The sequence below is a fragment of the Erythrolamprus reginae genome, chromosome 6 (assembly GCF_031021105.1).
Source record: "Erythrolamprus reginae isolate rEryReg1 chromosome 6, rEryReg1.hap1, whole genome shotgun sequence".
NCBI lineage: Eukaryota > Metazoa > Chordata > Lepidosauria > Squamata > Dipsadidae > Erythrolamprus > Erythrolamprus reginae.
In genome coordinates, this window is record NC_091955.1 from 46435191 (window position 1) to 46448637 (window position 13447).

A 13447-nucleotide genomic window follows, 5' to 3' on the forward strand; every position below is an offset into this window, starting at 1 on the left:
TTATTTCTTAAAATAATGTCTAAACTTTTCATTAAAGCCTCACTTGAACACAGAGTTGTAATACATTTTTGGTGCACATGCATTACCTGGAATGAATTATACACAAAATTAAACTAGCAATCTCTTGGACAAATTGAAATGGCTAAATCCTCATTAAAATATAGCTAAATATGCAAATGGACTGTGCAGAAAATGTCCCCTTTTGAATTTCATTCATACAATTGATACCAGGTAGTTCAGCCTGTGACCCCAGGGTTGCATAATCAATGTGAAATAATTAAGGTTTCCAATTGTGTTTTATTAGACTCTAAATATTAAATCCATTAAATTAATTATACGATCTATAATATAATAATTCAGCAACACCCAAAACCTTAATTAATGTTGTTGCAAACTGTTAGAAGTATGTTGTGATATTATTAGGCTAGACAGAAAAAAGAAGCCATGTGATGGAAAGGAAAGAGTGTAATAAGTGGAATTTTGGAAACTTACACAATATTTGTAGCATGGAAAGTTGTGCTATTCCAAATAGCATAACCAACTCCAGTAGTTCTTTCTGTACATTGATTGGAGTTATTGAAAATGATAATTTAGTAACCCATTGAGAGCCACCCCTAGGGTACATAATTAAGCTATCTGCAAGGTTTTAGTAAAGTAGCAATGAAAGGTTACAGGAAAAGCAACAGATGTATAGTATGTTTAGTAGAATATACAAAGGATAGGTCATATGTAAATTGGCCAAGTACATTGAGATCCAGTTGGAAACAAAAGTTATCAGTAAACTGAATCTTGTTCTAGCTTACTGTAATAAATGTGACTGAAAACTCTAAGATTATTGCAAGAATGTTACTATTGTTAAACAATACACGAGTTGGTCTTCTGCCATTGATAACTTGGGTTGTTATCATGGAGACATAGGGAGAATAATATTCCAGAAGCTTAGCTTAATTTTCAATACTCAATTCTTCCCAGGGCTATACGGATTATGCTTGAACTCTTTTCTATTTGTGGCCGTTATGTTTTTTCATGTTGTAGAGTTCAGAAATTTATGTTGGAAGGATGATTTTGCTCCAATTCAAATCAAAATAAGAAACATATTTGTTCTGCCAGGCTTCTCGGCATGAGCCCTCAATTAAGTTCAAAGGTAGGAATTCAGACACACACAGTTGTATAGTCAACAACACTGTTTTTATCGAAAGTAAAATAGGAGCCAAACACACTTTTAGTCAGTCAAAGGGCTCACCTTCAAAGCAACCGCCTTGAATGCTGTGAAGAACAATAAACAAACACAAAGCAGATAACAAGCAGCTGTGAAGATGTCACTGCCACTCTCCTTCAAGAGTTCTCAAGTCACAAACCTGACTATGATTTAGTTCAAAAGTCCTGGAAACAGTTCAAAGAGAGTCCTTGTAGAATCCTGATACAAAAATACATGTCTCTTTCTCACCGAATGGATAAACTTCCACACCCAGAGGCCAGAACACTGACAATTTAACAGCAGCCCCCAATTAGTCTAATTACACCCAGTCACAGGTGATCTTCTTTATTTCCTGTAGTATTTACACAGTTGCTCTTTCCTAGACATCAATGAATGTCTCTCCTTCCAAATCCATTGATGATAACGATGATGAATCACTCATGGGGCGACTAACTAATGGGCTGTATGCCATTACCCCCTCTGAGGATTCCATTTCACTTGCAGTATCAGCTACAGACGCTTCGCTGTCAGAAGCAGTTGGCAGTAAAACTGGCTTCTGACACTGGGAGGATTCACCCACCCCGACCCCCACAGTCCTTGGGGCAGGAGCTGGCCCAGAGGAAACCACAACACATAATATGCCTGTCTTTTAGCCTGAGAGACATTGGCAACTATAGTTCTTAGCATTTTATCTATGTTTTCAATTTCTGTATCCCTTAATTGGTTTCTGTTCTATTCCGTTCCATTCCATTCCATTCTAGTAATAGAGTTGATATACTATAGATTATTATGGTTATTCCCTGCTTTCACAGAAATTAAAACTATATAAAAAAATCCAGGATAGTCCAATGAAGACAATACTGTGGAATACTGGCTGGTAAAATACTCCACTTTATAATAGCAGTAGCACTTAGATTTACATACCACTTCACAGTGCTTTTCAGCCCTCTTTAAGCAATTTACAGAGTCAGTATATTGGCCCAAACAATCTGGATCCTCATTTTACCAACCTTGGAAGGATGGAAGGCTGAGTCAACCTTGAGCCTGGTGACTTATAACATTTTGCCCTAAATCCAGATTCTAAGTCCACAGTGCAATTAATGAAGGAAGGAATAATAAGAAGTAGCACAGATGGGGCACACTATACATAAATATACTAGCTATAACAATTTTCTCTGAACTGTCCTTTCCTCACTATGAGAATTTGTTACCTTTTGCTTAGATCATAATATTACATCCTGATTTCCCTTATTGTCCTGGCTAGCTAACAAAATGGATTTTTTCAGTTGGTGGCTGGAGGAACGCAATGGAAGAGAAAGTAAAGAACTGTTAAGAGAATAATCAGTAATGTTTTTCTCATCCTCATTCTAAGATATGGGGCCTTTTAAGAATCTTCCAATGCTTGGTTAAGATTGGATAGCTCATACAGACATATCTTCTTGATTTTTGTGGTGCGGGGAGAGGCAAACTAATTTATACTGGGGTCTGTGATGGACAGAGTAAAAAAAACTTACTATTTATTTTCCACAGACTGCTAATTTTCTTCCTTTGTTATGCAAGGTTGTGGAAGAAATACTCACCTCTAAACACTTTGAAGGGAGGAAATGTTGTAATTTAATATCATTAAAAATATTCCTATTTTCCTTGCAGGACGATTAAGAGAAAATGTATGAAAACTTTCTCCACAACAGCACTGCTACATAAAAATCACTTCTGCTTTGATAAACACATTGCAGTCAAAAATATAACTTATTGGGATATTTCAGTAGGATATAAAATGTTTGGATGCCCTACGTCTTGTAAATATTTACTGCCCTTTTTATTGGGTAAACTTTTCTGTTTATCAAAAGAAGAAAAGTCACAGAAGAAAAAAAATTCTGTCTTATAAACATTCTTATAATGATTTGATCAAATATGAGAAGCTCATATAAACACAAATGTCCATGTAGCCTGGGATTTCCTTAAGAAATCTCCGTCTTTTTTATTATGCGGAAATTGCCACCCTCAGTGTAGGACAATGTGCAGAAACAGTATTGTAATGAGTGGGAGCAATTCAGGTAAACACAGGGCTTCCTGATATGTTGAGAATTACTTTGTGTTTCTTTCAAGCCATTCTTTTCAAACAGTGTTAGAAGTGACTTTTTTAAAATAGGATAGATTTTCAGAATTATTTTGATCAGTGCTGATAAGGCACTATTTATAATATCACACATTTCCTTAGAAAATATTCTTTTATATGTTTTTAGTTACACATGTTAAGATACTACTTTATAGATAACTGTCTATAGTCCTTTCCTTGTTAGAATCCAATACTTATATCAATAAAAAATTAAAAAATTAAACAAATAAAACTATTATTTCAAATCAGGACTCAACTAATTTCTGATTTCAGTCAAAAGATACAGCAAACTTCTCAATATCCTTAAGACATCAGAGCTTCCACATTAAATATAGATTTAATCAGGTTCTATCCTTGACATATTCAGAAAGAGCTGGCAAACTTTGTGTAATGCTGGGACGCCACAGTTACAGATAAGAATATTGTGCTAGATAGACTGATAGTTACATTTAATATAGTGCAGCATTTCATGGTAGTAAATGGTTGACCAGTTATTTATACATTGAGTAATTATTGATAAATAGGATTTTCACACCATGACAGGAGAAATTTAGATAAGTTCCTTAGGTAAGGAAAAACTTCTTAGAGAAGTTTCATAAGTAAGGAGAAAATTCCTAACAATGTGAACAATTACCCTATTTTTAGAAATTTAAGACTCACTGGAGTATAAGACACACTTTGATTTTAGAGGTGGAAAACATGGAAAAAAGTATTCTGAACCAAATGGTGTAGTAATATATTAATTAATAAAATACCAGTGTAGCAGAATACTTTTTACAAACATGTACACTTTTTACAAACTTCCAACTTGACAGTTTTAAGACTTGTGGACATCAACTCCCAGAATTCCTCCTCCAAACATGCTAGCTCAGGAATGGGAGTTGAAGTTTTAAACTTGCCAAGTTTGAATACCCTTGTACCCCTAATACCTAACCCAGGAGCCTTCAGACTTGAAAGCTTTAAGACTAGTTGACTTCAACTCCCAGAATTCCTCCTCCAGTTATGCTAGATGGGGTAATTAGAAGGCAAAAATAACCCAATTTTTGCAAAAACCAGACTGTTCCCCCCATCATTTTTTTGGGTAAAAAGTGGATGGGCAAAGGGTCTCGGAAGCCTGCAGGGAACTCCTGGATGGTGGGAGATGGCAAAAATGGTCCAGTTTTCATCTGTCCCCCCCCCCACCCCAAAAAAAAAATTGCCTGGGCAAATGGTCTAGGGAGTCTGCAGAGAGCTCCTGGGGACTGGGGGAAGGTAAAAATGCTTTTGTTTTTGTGGGAAAAATGGGTGAAAAATATCCCATTTTTTGCAAGGTCAGGGCCATTTTTGCCATCCTCCAGCATTCAGGAGCTCTCTGAAGGCTTCCCAAATCCTCTGTCCAAAAATGGGATGTGGGGGCAGGCTTCAGGACAGCAGAAATGGCTGTATTCAGTGTATAAGATACACCAACATTTCCATCCTCTTTTTGAGGGGGGGGGGAAGGTGTGTCTTATACTGTGAAAAATGCGATAACCAGAGAAACAGCTTTGCCTTCAGAAGTTGTGAGTATTTTATTACTTTTAAGAAGAGACTGGACAGTCACTTGTCTGAAATGGAATAGAGTCTCCTGCTTGAACAAGGCCTTGGAAAGAGGAACTTCAAGTCCCTTCCAGCTCTATTTCAATTGAAATGGATTCAGAACAAAATTATTACTATTTCAAATCTGAAAAGTAATGCATATTTTTGAAATACATATCCATGTTAAATTAGTTAAGGTGTTTTAATAGATAGTAGTATTGGCTGGGTTAGATTTTTATTTTTATGTTTTAGAACTCGACAAAATGTCCATGATTGATTAGCTAAAAAGTCTTACCTCATTTTTCTCCTTCAGTTTTGTGATCATAACAATAACAGGACTGTCTTCTTGCCATACCATCAGCCAGAAATCATTCACAGTATTAATCATAGGACCCTGAGTTGCAATGAAAGCCTTCTCTTTGCCAGCATATCCCTAATTAATACAAAGATGGAACAGTCATATTAAAATATGTGTCTCTAACATGCTGAGAAGAAACCAGAAGATAATCAACATATCTTGAACAAAGCTTTAGTTAAAAGACCAATACACTTCAGAACAGCACTTTATGGAATGATTGCTCATTTTATGCAGTATATACATAGTCTACTATCTACTGTCAATAGTAAAAGGCAGTGGAAGTTGATAGTACTAATAGTATTAAGCTAGGTGTTTTGATAAGAGAAGAACTGAATGGGAAGCATGAAGATGAAATATATGTCGGCAAGTCAGCACACTGCACATCAGTGTACTTACTCTGATGTAGTTAGCATTTATGTAGGTGCTCAAAACATCCCCTGGGTTCCTTGGTTTCAAATATACCCTGCTTACAGGATCTGTAAAGACAACACAGGTGGAAATGGAAATGAAAACCTAAAGTAGTAAAAGGAAATGTCATAAAAGCATAAGGATTTTTTAAAAGAAGCTTGATGATTTATGCAATGATATTGACAGCTATAGGTATGGAAGGTGTTACAAATCCTTCTAAACATTCCAGAAAAGCTGTGAAACCAAAAAAACCAAACAAACCCCAACCATGAAGGATTTATACTGTCTTCTGTCTGCTTTTTAATTTTATGCAAAGGAAAAGGGGAGGATAATCTATTTCCAATATTCATGTTCTTTATGTGCATGGATAGATATTTTTCCAATAGTTTTGAAGACTTGAAGGGAGAAAGTACATTATATCCTCTGAAATCATCTGAAATAGCTATCTATAAATTAAAACCTAATTTTATCATAGAATGTAATTCCCAGTCTCCTATTGTCAGATAAGGTAGTCAGAGGCTTGTGCTTATCTCTCTTATTGTAACACTGGGAGGGATCAATTTTGCCTCCTCCATTTAGTATCATACCTGCATCAGAACTGGGCAACAAAGCTGAGATCAAGTAAATCCCATGCAATTCAAAGAGTATACTGATTATTGTACCTATATGAGCATATTCAGTGGTATTCCATTTGGAGTAGGAATACGCCTTATTGTATTAAAAATATTAAATTAATCCTATTTTTTGCAGCACAGAAGATTATTTTTAAATCTTTCTGAGCTATAGAAACCTCAATTTCAGCTTTACCACTGTTGATTGAGTAAAATACATCACTTAAAGAAAAGGGAAAGCTGGGTCCATCTTCTGCCAGATTCATTACTGTATTAACTTTCCTACGTAGCAGTGGGTACACAGTACAATTATGGCTCTTTACTGGAGTAAACTGTATGCTGTGTTTTGGTTTAGTCTATTTTTTCCCTTCTCCCCATCGCTACTTAATCACAGTTAATCTTATGGCTCTTTAACATATGTTTCAGCAAAATCACATTCTTGAGGAAACATACTTTGACAAAGGAAAGTAGTAGAAAATTTGAAAATACTTAAGTTTCATTGATATGAACAAACTATTTTAATATAAGTTTCCAACAGTAAGGTAGATTAATAAAGTTCATGGTAGCATAAATGCTTATTTAGTTATGCATGCAATTTGATACATCTACACAAGTTGGGCTTAAGAAGTCAAATGCAGTTCATCAGTTGGGATTGTGATAGCAGCAATAACAATAATGCATATTAAGAAAATATTATTTCACAAATCAATTTGTAATCATCCTAGGTTGCTTTAATTCAAGAGCACCTATAAATTAAGAATTAAAAAGCTGATGATAAGCAAATGGAGAATTAAGTGATAAAAGTATCACTTTAAATCAACTTACTTGGAAGAATTGTTTTATAACGATTTTTGGTTCCATGACTAGGGATGTCTATTTCTTTAGGATTGACAAAATTCATGGGAATTTCCTAAAGAGAGAAAAAAGAACCCCCACAATTTTTATTATGAGCAATTCTTAGTATCAATATTAACAATGATTTATTGTACTTGTAGGAAGGTTTCTCACAAAGCCACAGTATTGTTGTTGTTTTTTTTTAATAAATAATCTGTTTAAGTTAAAAAGCAGAAAGAGTATGGGGTGGTTCTATTATTAACAAAGCAGTATTACAGACTTACCATGAATTCTGTCTGAAGTAAATGAGAACTTGCAACTACATCTTTTAATTGCTCTTTGGTCAATATTCTGCTAGCTGACTGTAGATACTCCATTGCTACTTTTTCCCTTGGCGTGGGCACAGCTATTAAGGGTTCGACACATCCCAAGCTGCTCATATCTAAGGTGAGCGAGACGTTGGATCCTCTTCTGTATGATAACAAATATAATATGTATTTGTAATTAATTGTTTATGTGAATCTATCTGATAAATTGAAATTTGATGAATAATACTGTACTTGAATAAGAAAATATGCATATTTATTGGAGAATAAATGCCACTGAATACAGAGAAACGTATTACAGTACTTTGTAAAAGTCTCTTTGAAATTTCTTAATGTTGGTGTTTGCACTACAAATAAAGAAAAGTATATTGTGTCAGGGTTCTGACCAATGCCCTAATAAAAGCAGGAGCCTCAAGCCAGTTTTCAAGAAAAATCCAGTTGTTTTTTAGGAGTGCCATATAGGACAGTGAACTCTAGTATCTTTTATCACTAAAAAAAAATATCAAATTTTTATTGAGAAAAGATACTAGAGTTCACTGTCCCATTTTTCAAGTGGGCAAGTCCATAAAATAGAACAGTAACTTCTATATATTATTGTCTAATTCTGCAACTAATCAATGGATGTGAAAAATCTGTGATCCAACCTACTGTGGCAAGACAACTGTTGGTTGAACAGATCTTCCTAGCCAGTTTACTCAATTTGAAATTACTCTATGTATTTGGTTGTCACTTTTACTTATTGTAAAAAGATACTTGCTACAACTATTTATTGGCACCATCAGATATATGCTTATCATGTCCCATTCAGGATCTGATGGGGATGTGATGGTTCCTTTTCTGGATGAATTTCCCCTTTACATTAATCACTTGGTAACACCTTTGAGAGTTAAAAGCATGGAATAACAAATTTTATTTAAATGCTTGGTATAACATTATGCAAATCATTAGAATAGTACTGTACAAGTAGAAGATAGAAAATTGGAAGAGGCTGCCAAACATTATTGTTTACACCTAAAAGCTGGAAATCATTTTGGAAACAGTATAATTCATAAATATGGCTATTGAAATATTATTAAAATGATATAGGAGAATGAATATGTCAATTAAGAAATGACTAAATTTAAAATAGGTTATCTAACCAAACTTTTTTATTTGTCTGCTACCTATATGTTGATTGTTAATAAGCAATCTGAAGACCACGTCTTTCTTTCTTATCTCTCTATAGTTTTGAAGTAAATTTTAGCCAGAGACCCTTCAGAGGCCTGAGCATTAGGCACTTGGTGTTATTGACCAACAATCATGCCTTCAGGCTGAAATAGTACATGCTTCAATATATTTGAAGTGAGGGAACTATTCTGCCTCCACCCTTCTTTGTGAACCCAATTATTTTTTCTCCCCTAAAATAAACAAAAGAAATTCATTGAAGATATAACCAGCAGTATTATTATATTGACTCTAACTCATTCAAGTGACAAAAATAAAAGAAATAACTAAAAATAAGAACACTAGTTTAATGATAACATTGAAAGTAAAGGCCTTCCTAGAAGAAATATATATATATTTTTAATCTTTAGAAAAAGAGATTCTAGATCTATAATGATCTGCTGATCTCAGACAACAGAAATAGATTTAAAAGCTCCACAAGGGAGATGTTATTTCTTGTTAAATGGGTATCACTGAAATAAGATTAAAACATAACAAACTAGCTATGGTGATGCTTGTTTAGAGTGAGGTATTTTCTGACTTTTCCTATTTTGTAGATATGACACCAGAGTTTATAACTAAATGCTAAAGCAAAATACACTGTATTTTAGTGTTGAGTCAAAACAGGATGTTATGTTTTTGGAACATTTACACCCCAAACTAATTCCTGTATCAATTTCTTGCAGTTATTTAAAAACAGTTCAAAATGGTCTCAATGGACCAACTATGTGGGAGTAGGGAGGGAGAGAACATGAAAGAAATCCAGCCAATTCTCCATTACACTACGCACAATTTTACCTCTCTAAAAGTGTCTGTGGATTTCTTAATAAAAAAGCGTAAATACATATTGTTTTATAACAAAGCACAATTGCAATGTTGATATTTTCTTTGGCTCTAACATTGTTTTATCAGTCAATCATGACAAAGGGGTTATTTCCTCTGCAGAAAAAAATGTGGCAAGAGCTAATTATATCTTTGAATTTATGACTTTTCCAGTTCAAGAGATTAATTTAAAAAATGGACATTGAGAAGCAAATTGATTTCTCTGAATTGATCCAAAGATATAGTCATCGGACAAAAACACAGTAAAGTAATTTAAAGAAATGTTTGGAAAGAAATAGAAAATTGTTAATGGTATAAGTTAATTATAAAAATAGAATTGCAGCAAATAATGCTTCCAAAGGCGTTTTCATATAAAAAGTAAGGGTTACATTAATATATTAAAGCTCCCAGTAATGTTTTATAAGGTGTATTGAGATTGAATCTCATTAACCTAGAAAAAGAAACACACACACACACACATATACACATACAGTGACACCCTGCCAGTATACAATATTATATTGACTTAAAGGAAACAAATCTTTAAGGCCGCCATCCTTCAAGGAAAGGGCTAGTGTTGAAAGATAACCTGATCCTACAAATTGCAGCAAGCAAGTTGCTCAGATAATAGCACCGGTGGTCTTTACTCACCGGTGCCTTTTGCTGGAGGCCCGGGGAGACAGGGACACATGGCGGCCACCATCTTGGATTCGGCCGAGATCTCGCGAGACTTCGCGAGATCTCGGCCGATGATCAGGCCAGGGTGGCCTGATCGGTGACGTTTCCGGGCGGGGCCTGCCTGCCCTATAAAAGGGCGCGCAGGCCCGAGGCTCTCCCTTCTTGCCCGGACTCGTTTCCTGGTGCAGACACTCGGTCGGGTGTCTGCTTGTGGCCGCCGTTTTCGGCGGCCTCGTTGGAGGCCTTTTGGTGTGGCGGTAGCGGCTGGGGTTCGGCGGAAAGGCCACCCCCCCCCCCCGGCGAAAGGACTTTTCTGCCTCATCGGAGGCCGGTGGTTTGGCTGCTGGTGGATCCCTCGGGACCTGGCGCTAGGGCTCCTGGTGGGGGGAGTGATCGTTTTTCCCCTTGGGATCGGGGCTAATGGGGGTGAGGCCGCAGACACATCCCTGATGATCGCTCCGTGGGCCCGGATGGGGCCCTTGTAAGAGGGGGGAGTGGCTGGCCCTGCTTCTCCTCGGGAGCGAGGAGGGCGGCGTGGGTCAGTTTGGGCTCCCTTTTGATAGGTAGCAGCCCTACTGCTACTCCCCTGCCTTCCTAGGCAGCGGTCTTCATTTTCTTTTGGGGGCGGGGCCTTTTTGGCTCTGGCTCCTGGTTTAACAAAGACACACACCTAAAATGAAATCCGGTTCCGGTGGGAGGAGGAGGGTGGAATATAGCTCCACCGGACTACGACTAAACATCAAAGAAAAAAATATAGGAACCCCCCCGTTGAGTCAGCAAACCTGCTTTGAAGTTCTGGGGAGGCGAAGTGTCCCTGTTTCCAGAAATCCTAGATTCGGCGGTGTTCATGGCGGTGGCGAGCTGTTTGGCCATGAACACGCCTGGAGTCGGGTTCGCGGAGACACGGAGGAATGGCGGCTGTTATTTACAACTGAGCCGCGCTGCCGGGAGTGAGTCGGGTGAGTTGGAGAAGGGAAGAGTGGAGGACCGTGACGGCCAGGGAGAGGGAGAGGGAGCCAACCAAGAAACAACTGGCTTGGACGACCCAGACTCCGGGGGAAGCCTTTTTTTGGGGAGGAGGTCTCCTGAAGCTGACGGTCCCCTGGAGGGGTCTCGAGTGTACAAGGAAGGACAGCTGACGGGAGGAGAGAGCGTGCACCGAGAGGAAAGGAGAGAGGGGAGAAAGAGGGGCGACGTCTGAAATTGCCTTCCCCCCACTGCATAGACCCGAGACACCAAGTAGCTGTATGGTGGGAGCACCCGGCCCCGGAGGGACTATGGAGGAATGAACTAGTGGGAGGAAGGAGAGGAAAGAAAGAGGAAGGAGGAAAGAGGAACTGAGACTGAGACAGAAGCTCGCCCTACTGAGACCACATGGAGTTTCTATTAAGACCTTATAAGACTGCAGAGGGTCTGGAGACCTGGAAGCATTGTAAGATCAGAGGAGTGGAAGTGACTGAGAACCCAGAGAAAGACCTGAGTGTGCCAGCCAGTGGCAGTGGCTGGCACCAAAAACTTGGGAAAAACCTGAAGAACAACAACATGCCAGGACTTCTCCCTCAACAACATCTTTCCCCTGATCAATTCTTTTCCCCCCAGAACTCACCTTTAAGAACTGGTGTCAGTGTTGCTGACTTGATGGATAGTTGATTTTTAATTACAGTATTTCCTATATTTTTTAGCACTTTAGAACTTTGCACTTTACCAACTTCAATTAATAACTAAGCTCTGATTTTATCTTATTAACTATTAATCTATGAACTTTTTTATTCTCTATTTTATATTGTGATATATATTATTAGTATTTTAATTATTATTAATTTAATTCATTTTAATATTACTAGGGGGTCTTGTAATTAATGGATGATTGGGGTAGATATGGGATGAATGATTGGTATGAATGCAATGGTTGGGGCGGGTGGGATTATGGTATGAATGAGATAAATGGAAATAGTATGAATGATAGATTTGGCCCACCTGACGCCGGAGAGGCGGGAGGGGAAGGGGCACTAATCTCTGGGGTGACAGAGGGTCAGAATATTCCGGTGTTGCTGGGGAGAGGCAGATATGGCGGGGACCACAGAGTTAGCCGTTCCAGGGGACCGTTGCTTAATAATGGTCCCTTGTTCTGGCTCTGTGAGCTCAATCTTGGGTACTGGTGATGAGTGTAATTCTGGCCCTGGGCTCAGGTTGCTGCTGCTTAATGCCAGTTAGGTGGTAAATAAAGCTCTCCTCATCCGGGATCTGATCCTGGATGAGGAGGCCGATCTGGCATGTATTACTGAAACCTGGCTGGGCCCAGAGGGAGGAGTTCCTCTCTCTGAAATTTGCCCAGCTGGGTTTCAGATATGGCATCAACCTCGACCCCAGGGAAGGGGGGGAGGAGTGGCTATTATAGCCAGGGAGTGCCTTTGCCTACGTGGACTCATTGCTCCAGAGATTGCGGGCTGCGAGTCTCTCTTGATGAAGTTGGACTTAGGGGTTCAGGTGGGCTTGTTTCTCACGTACCTGCCTCCCAGGTGCATGTCAAAAGCCCTGCCTGTGCTGCTCGAGGAGGTAGCCGGGTTGGCGGTGGAGTTCCCCAGACTTATTGTCTTGGGGGACTTCAATCTGCCGTCACTCGTCGAAGCCTCTGGACTGGCACAGGAGTTCATGGCCACCATGACAGCCATGGACCTGACTCAAGTAATACAGGGTCCGACTCACGAGGGAGGACACGCACCCGACATGGTATTCCTCTCTGACCAATTGAGCAATGGTCTGAGACTAAGGGGCTTAGAAGTATTGCCTTTGTCATGGTCAGACCATTTTCTACTACGGCTTGACTTCCTGGCTCCAATCCTTCCCCGCAGGGAGGCGGAACCAATTAAGATGTCCCGCCCCAGACGCCTGATGGACCCAGAGGGATTTCAGACGGTGCTTGGGGTTATTCCAGATGCACTCGTCCACAGTCCGGCGGAGTCTCTTGCGGAAGCCTGGAACAAGGCTGCAGCGGAGGCTCTTGATCGGATTGCGCCTTTGCGACCTCTCCGTGGCGCTAGACCCCATAGAGCTCCATGGTTCAACGAGGAGCTCCGGGAGTTGAAACGCCAGAAGAGACGTCTAGAGAAGCGATGGAGGAAGAGTAAGTCTGAATCTTATCGAACACTTGTAAGAGCTTTTATTAAGACTTACAAAGTGGCGCTCAAGGCGGCAAGATGCGCGTATTATGCCGCCTTGATTGCATCAGCGGAATCCCGCCCGGCCGCTCTGTTTAGGGTGACCTGCTCCCTTCTTAATCAGAGGGGAGTTGGGGGCCCTTACAGAGTAGTGCCGAGGATTTTAATACGTTTTTCG

The 13447-nt window shown here is 39.1% G+C and overlaps 1 protein-coding gene across 2 annotated transcripts in view; it reads right to left on the minus strand.

Annotated features, from left to right (window-relative positions):
- Positions 1-13447, minus strand: part of PTPRR (protein tyrosine phosphatase receptor type R) — a 111588-nt gene that overhangs the window by 18250 nt on the left and 79891 nt on the right. For both annotated transcript variants that reach the window (XM_070755707.1, XM_070755708.1), the window contains 4 exons: positions 7367-7553; positions 7074-7158; positions 5626-5705; positions 5167-5304 (listed from right to left, as the gene is read on the minus strand). In XM_070755707.1, coding sequence (XP_070611808.1) covers positions 5167-5304; positions 5626-5705; positions 7074-7158; positions 7367-7553 — 490 coding nt within the window. The remainder of the gene's footprint in view (positions 1-5166; positions 5305-5625; positions 5706-7073; positions 7159-7366; positions 7554-13447) is intronic.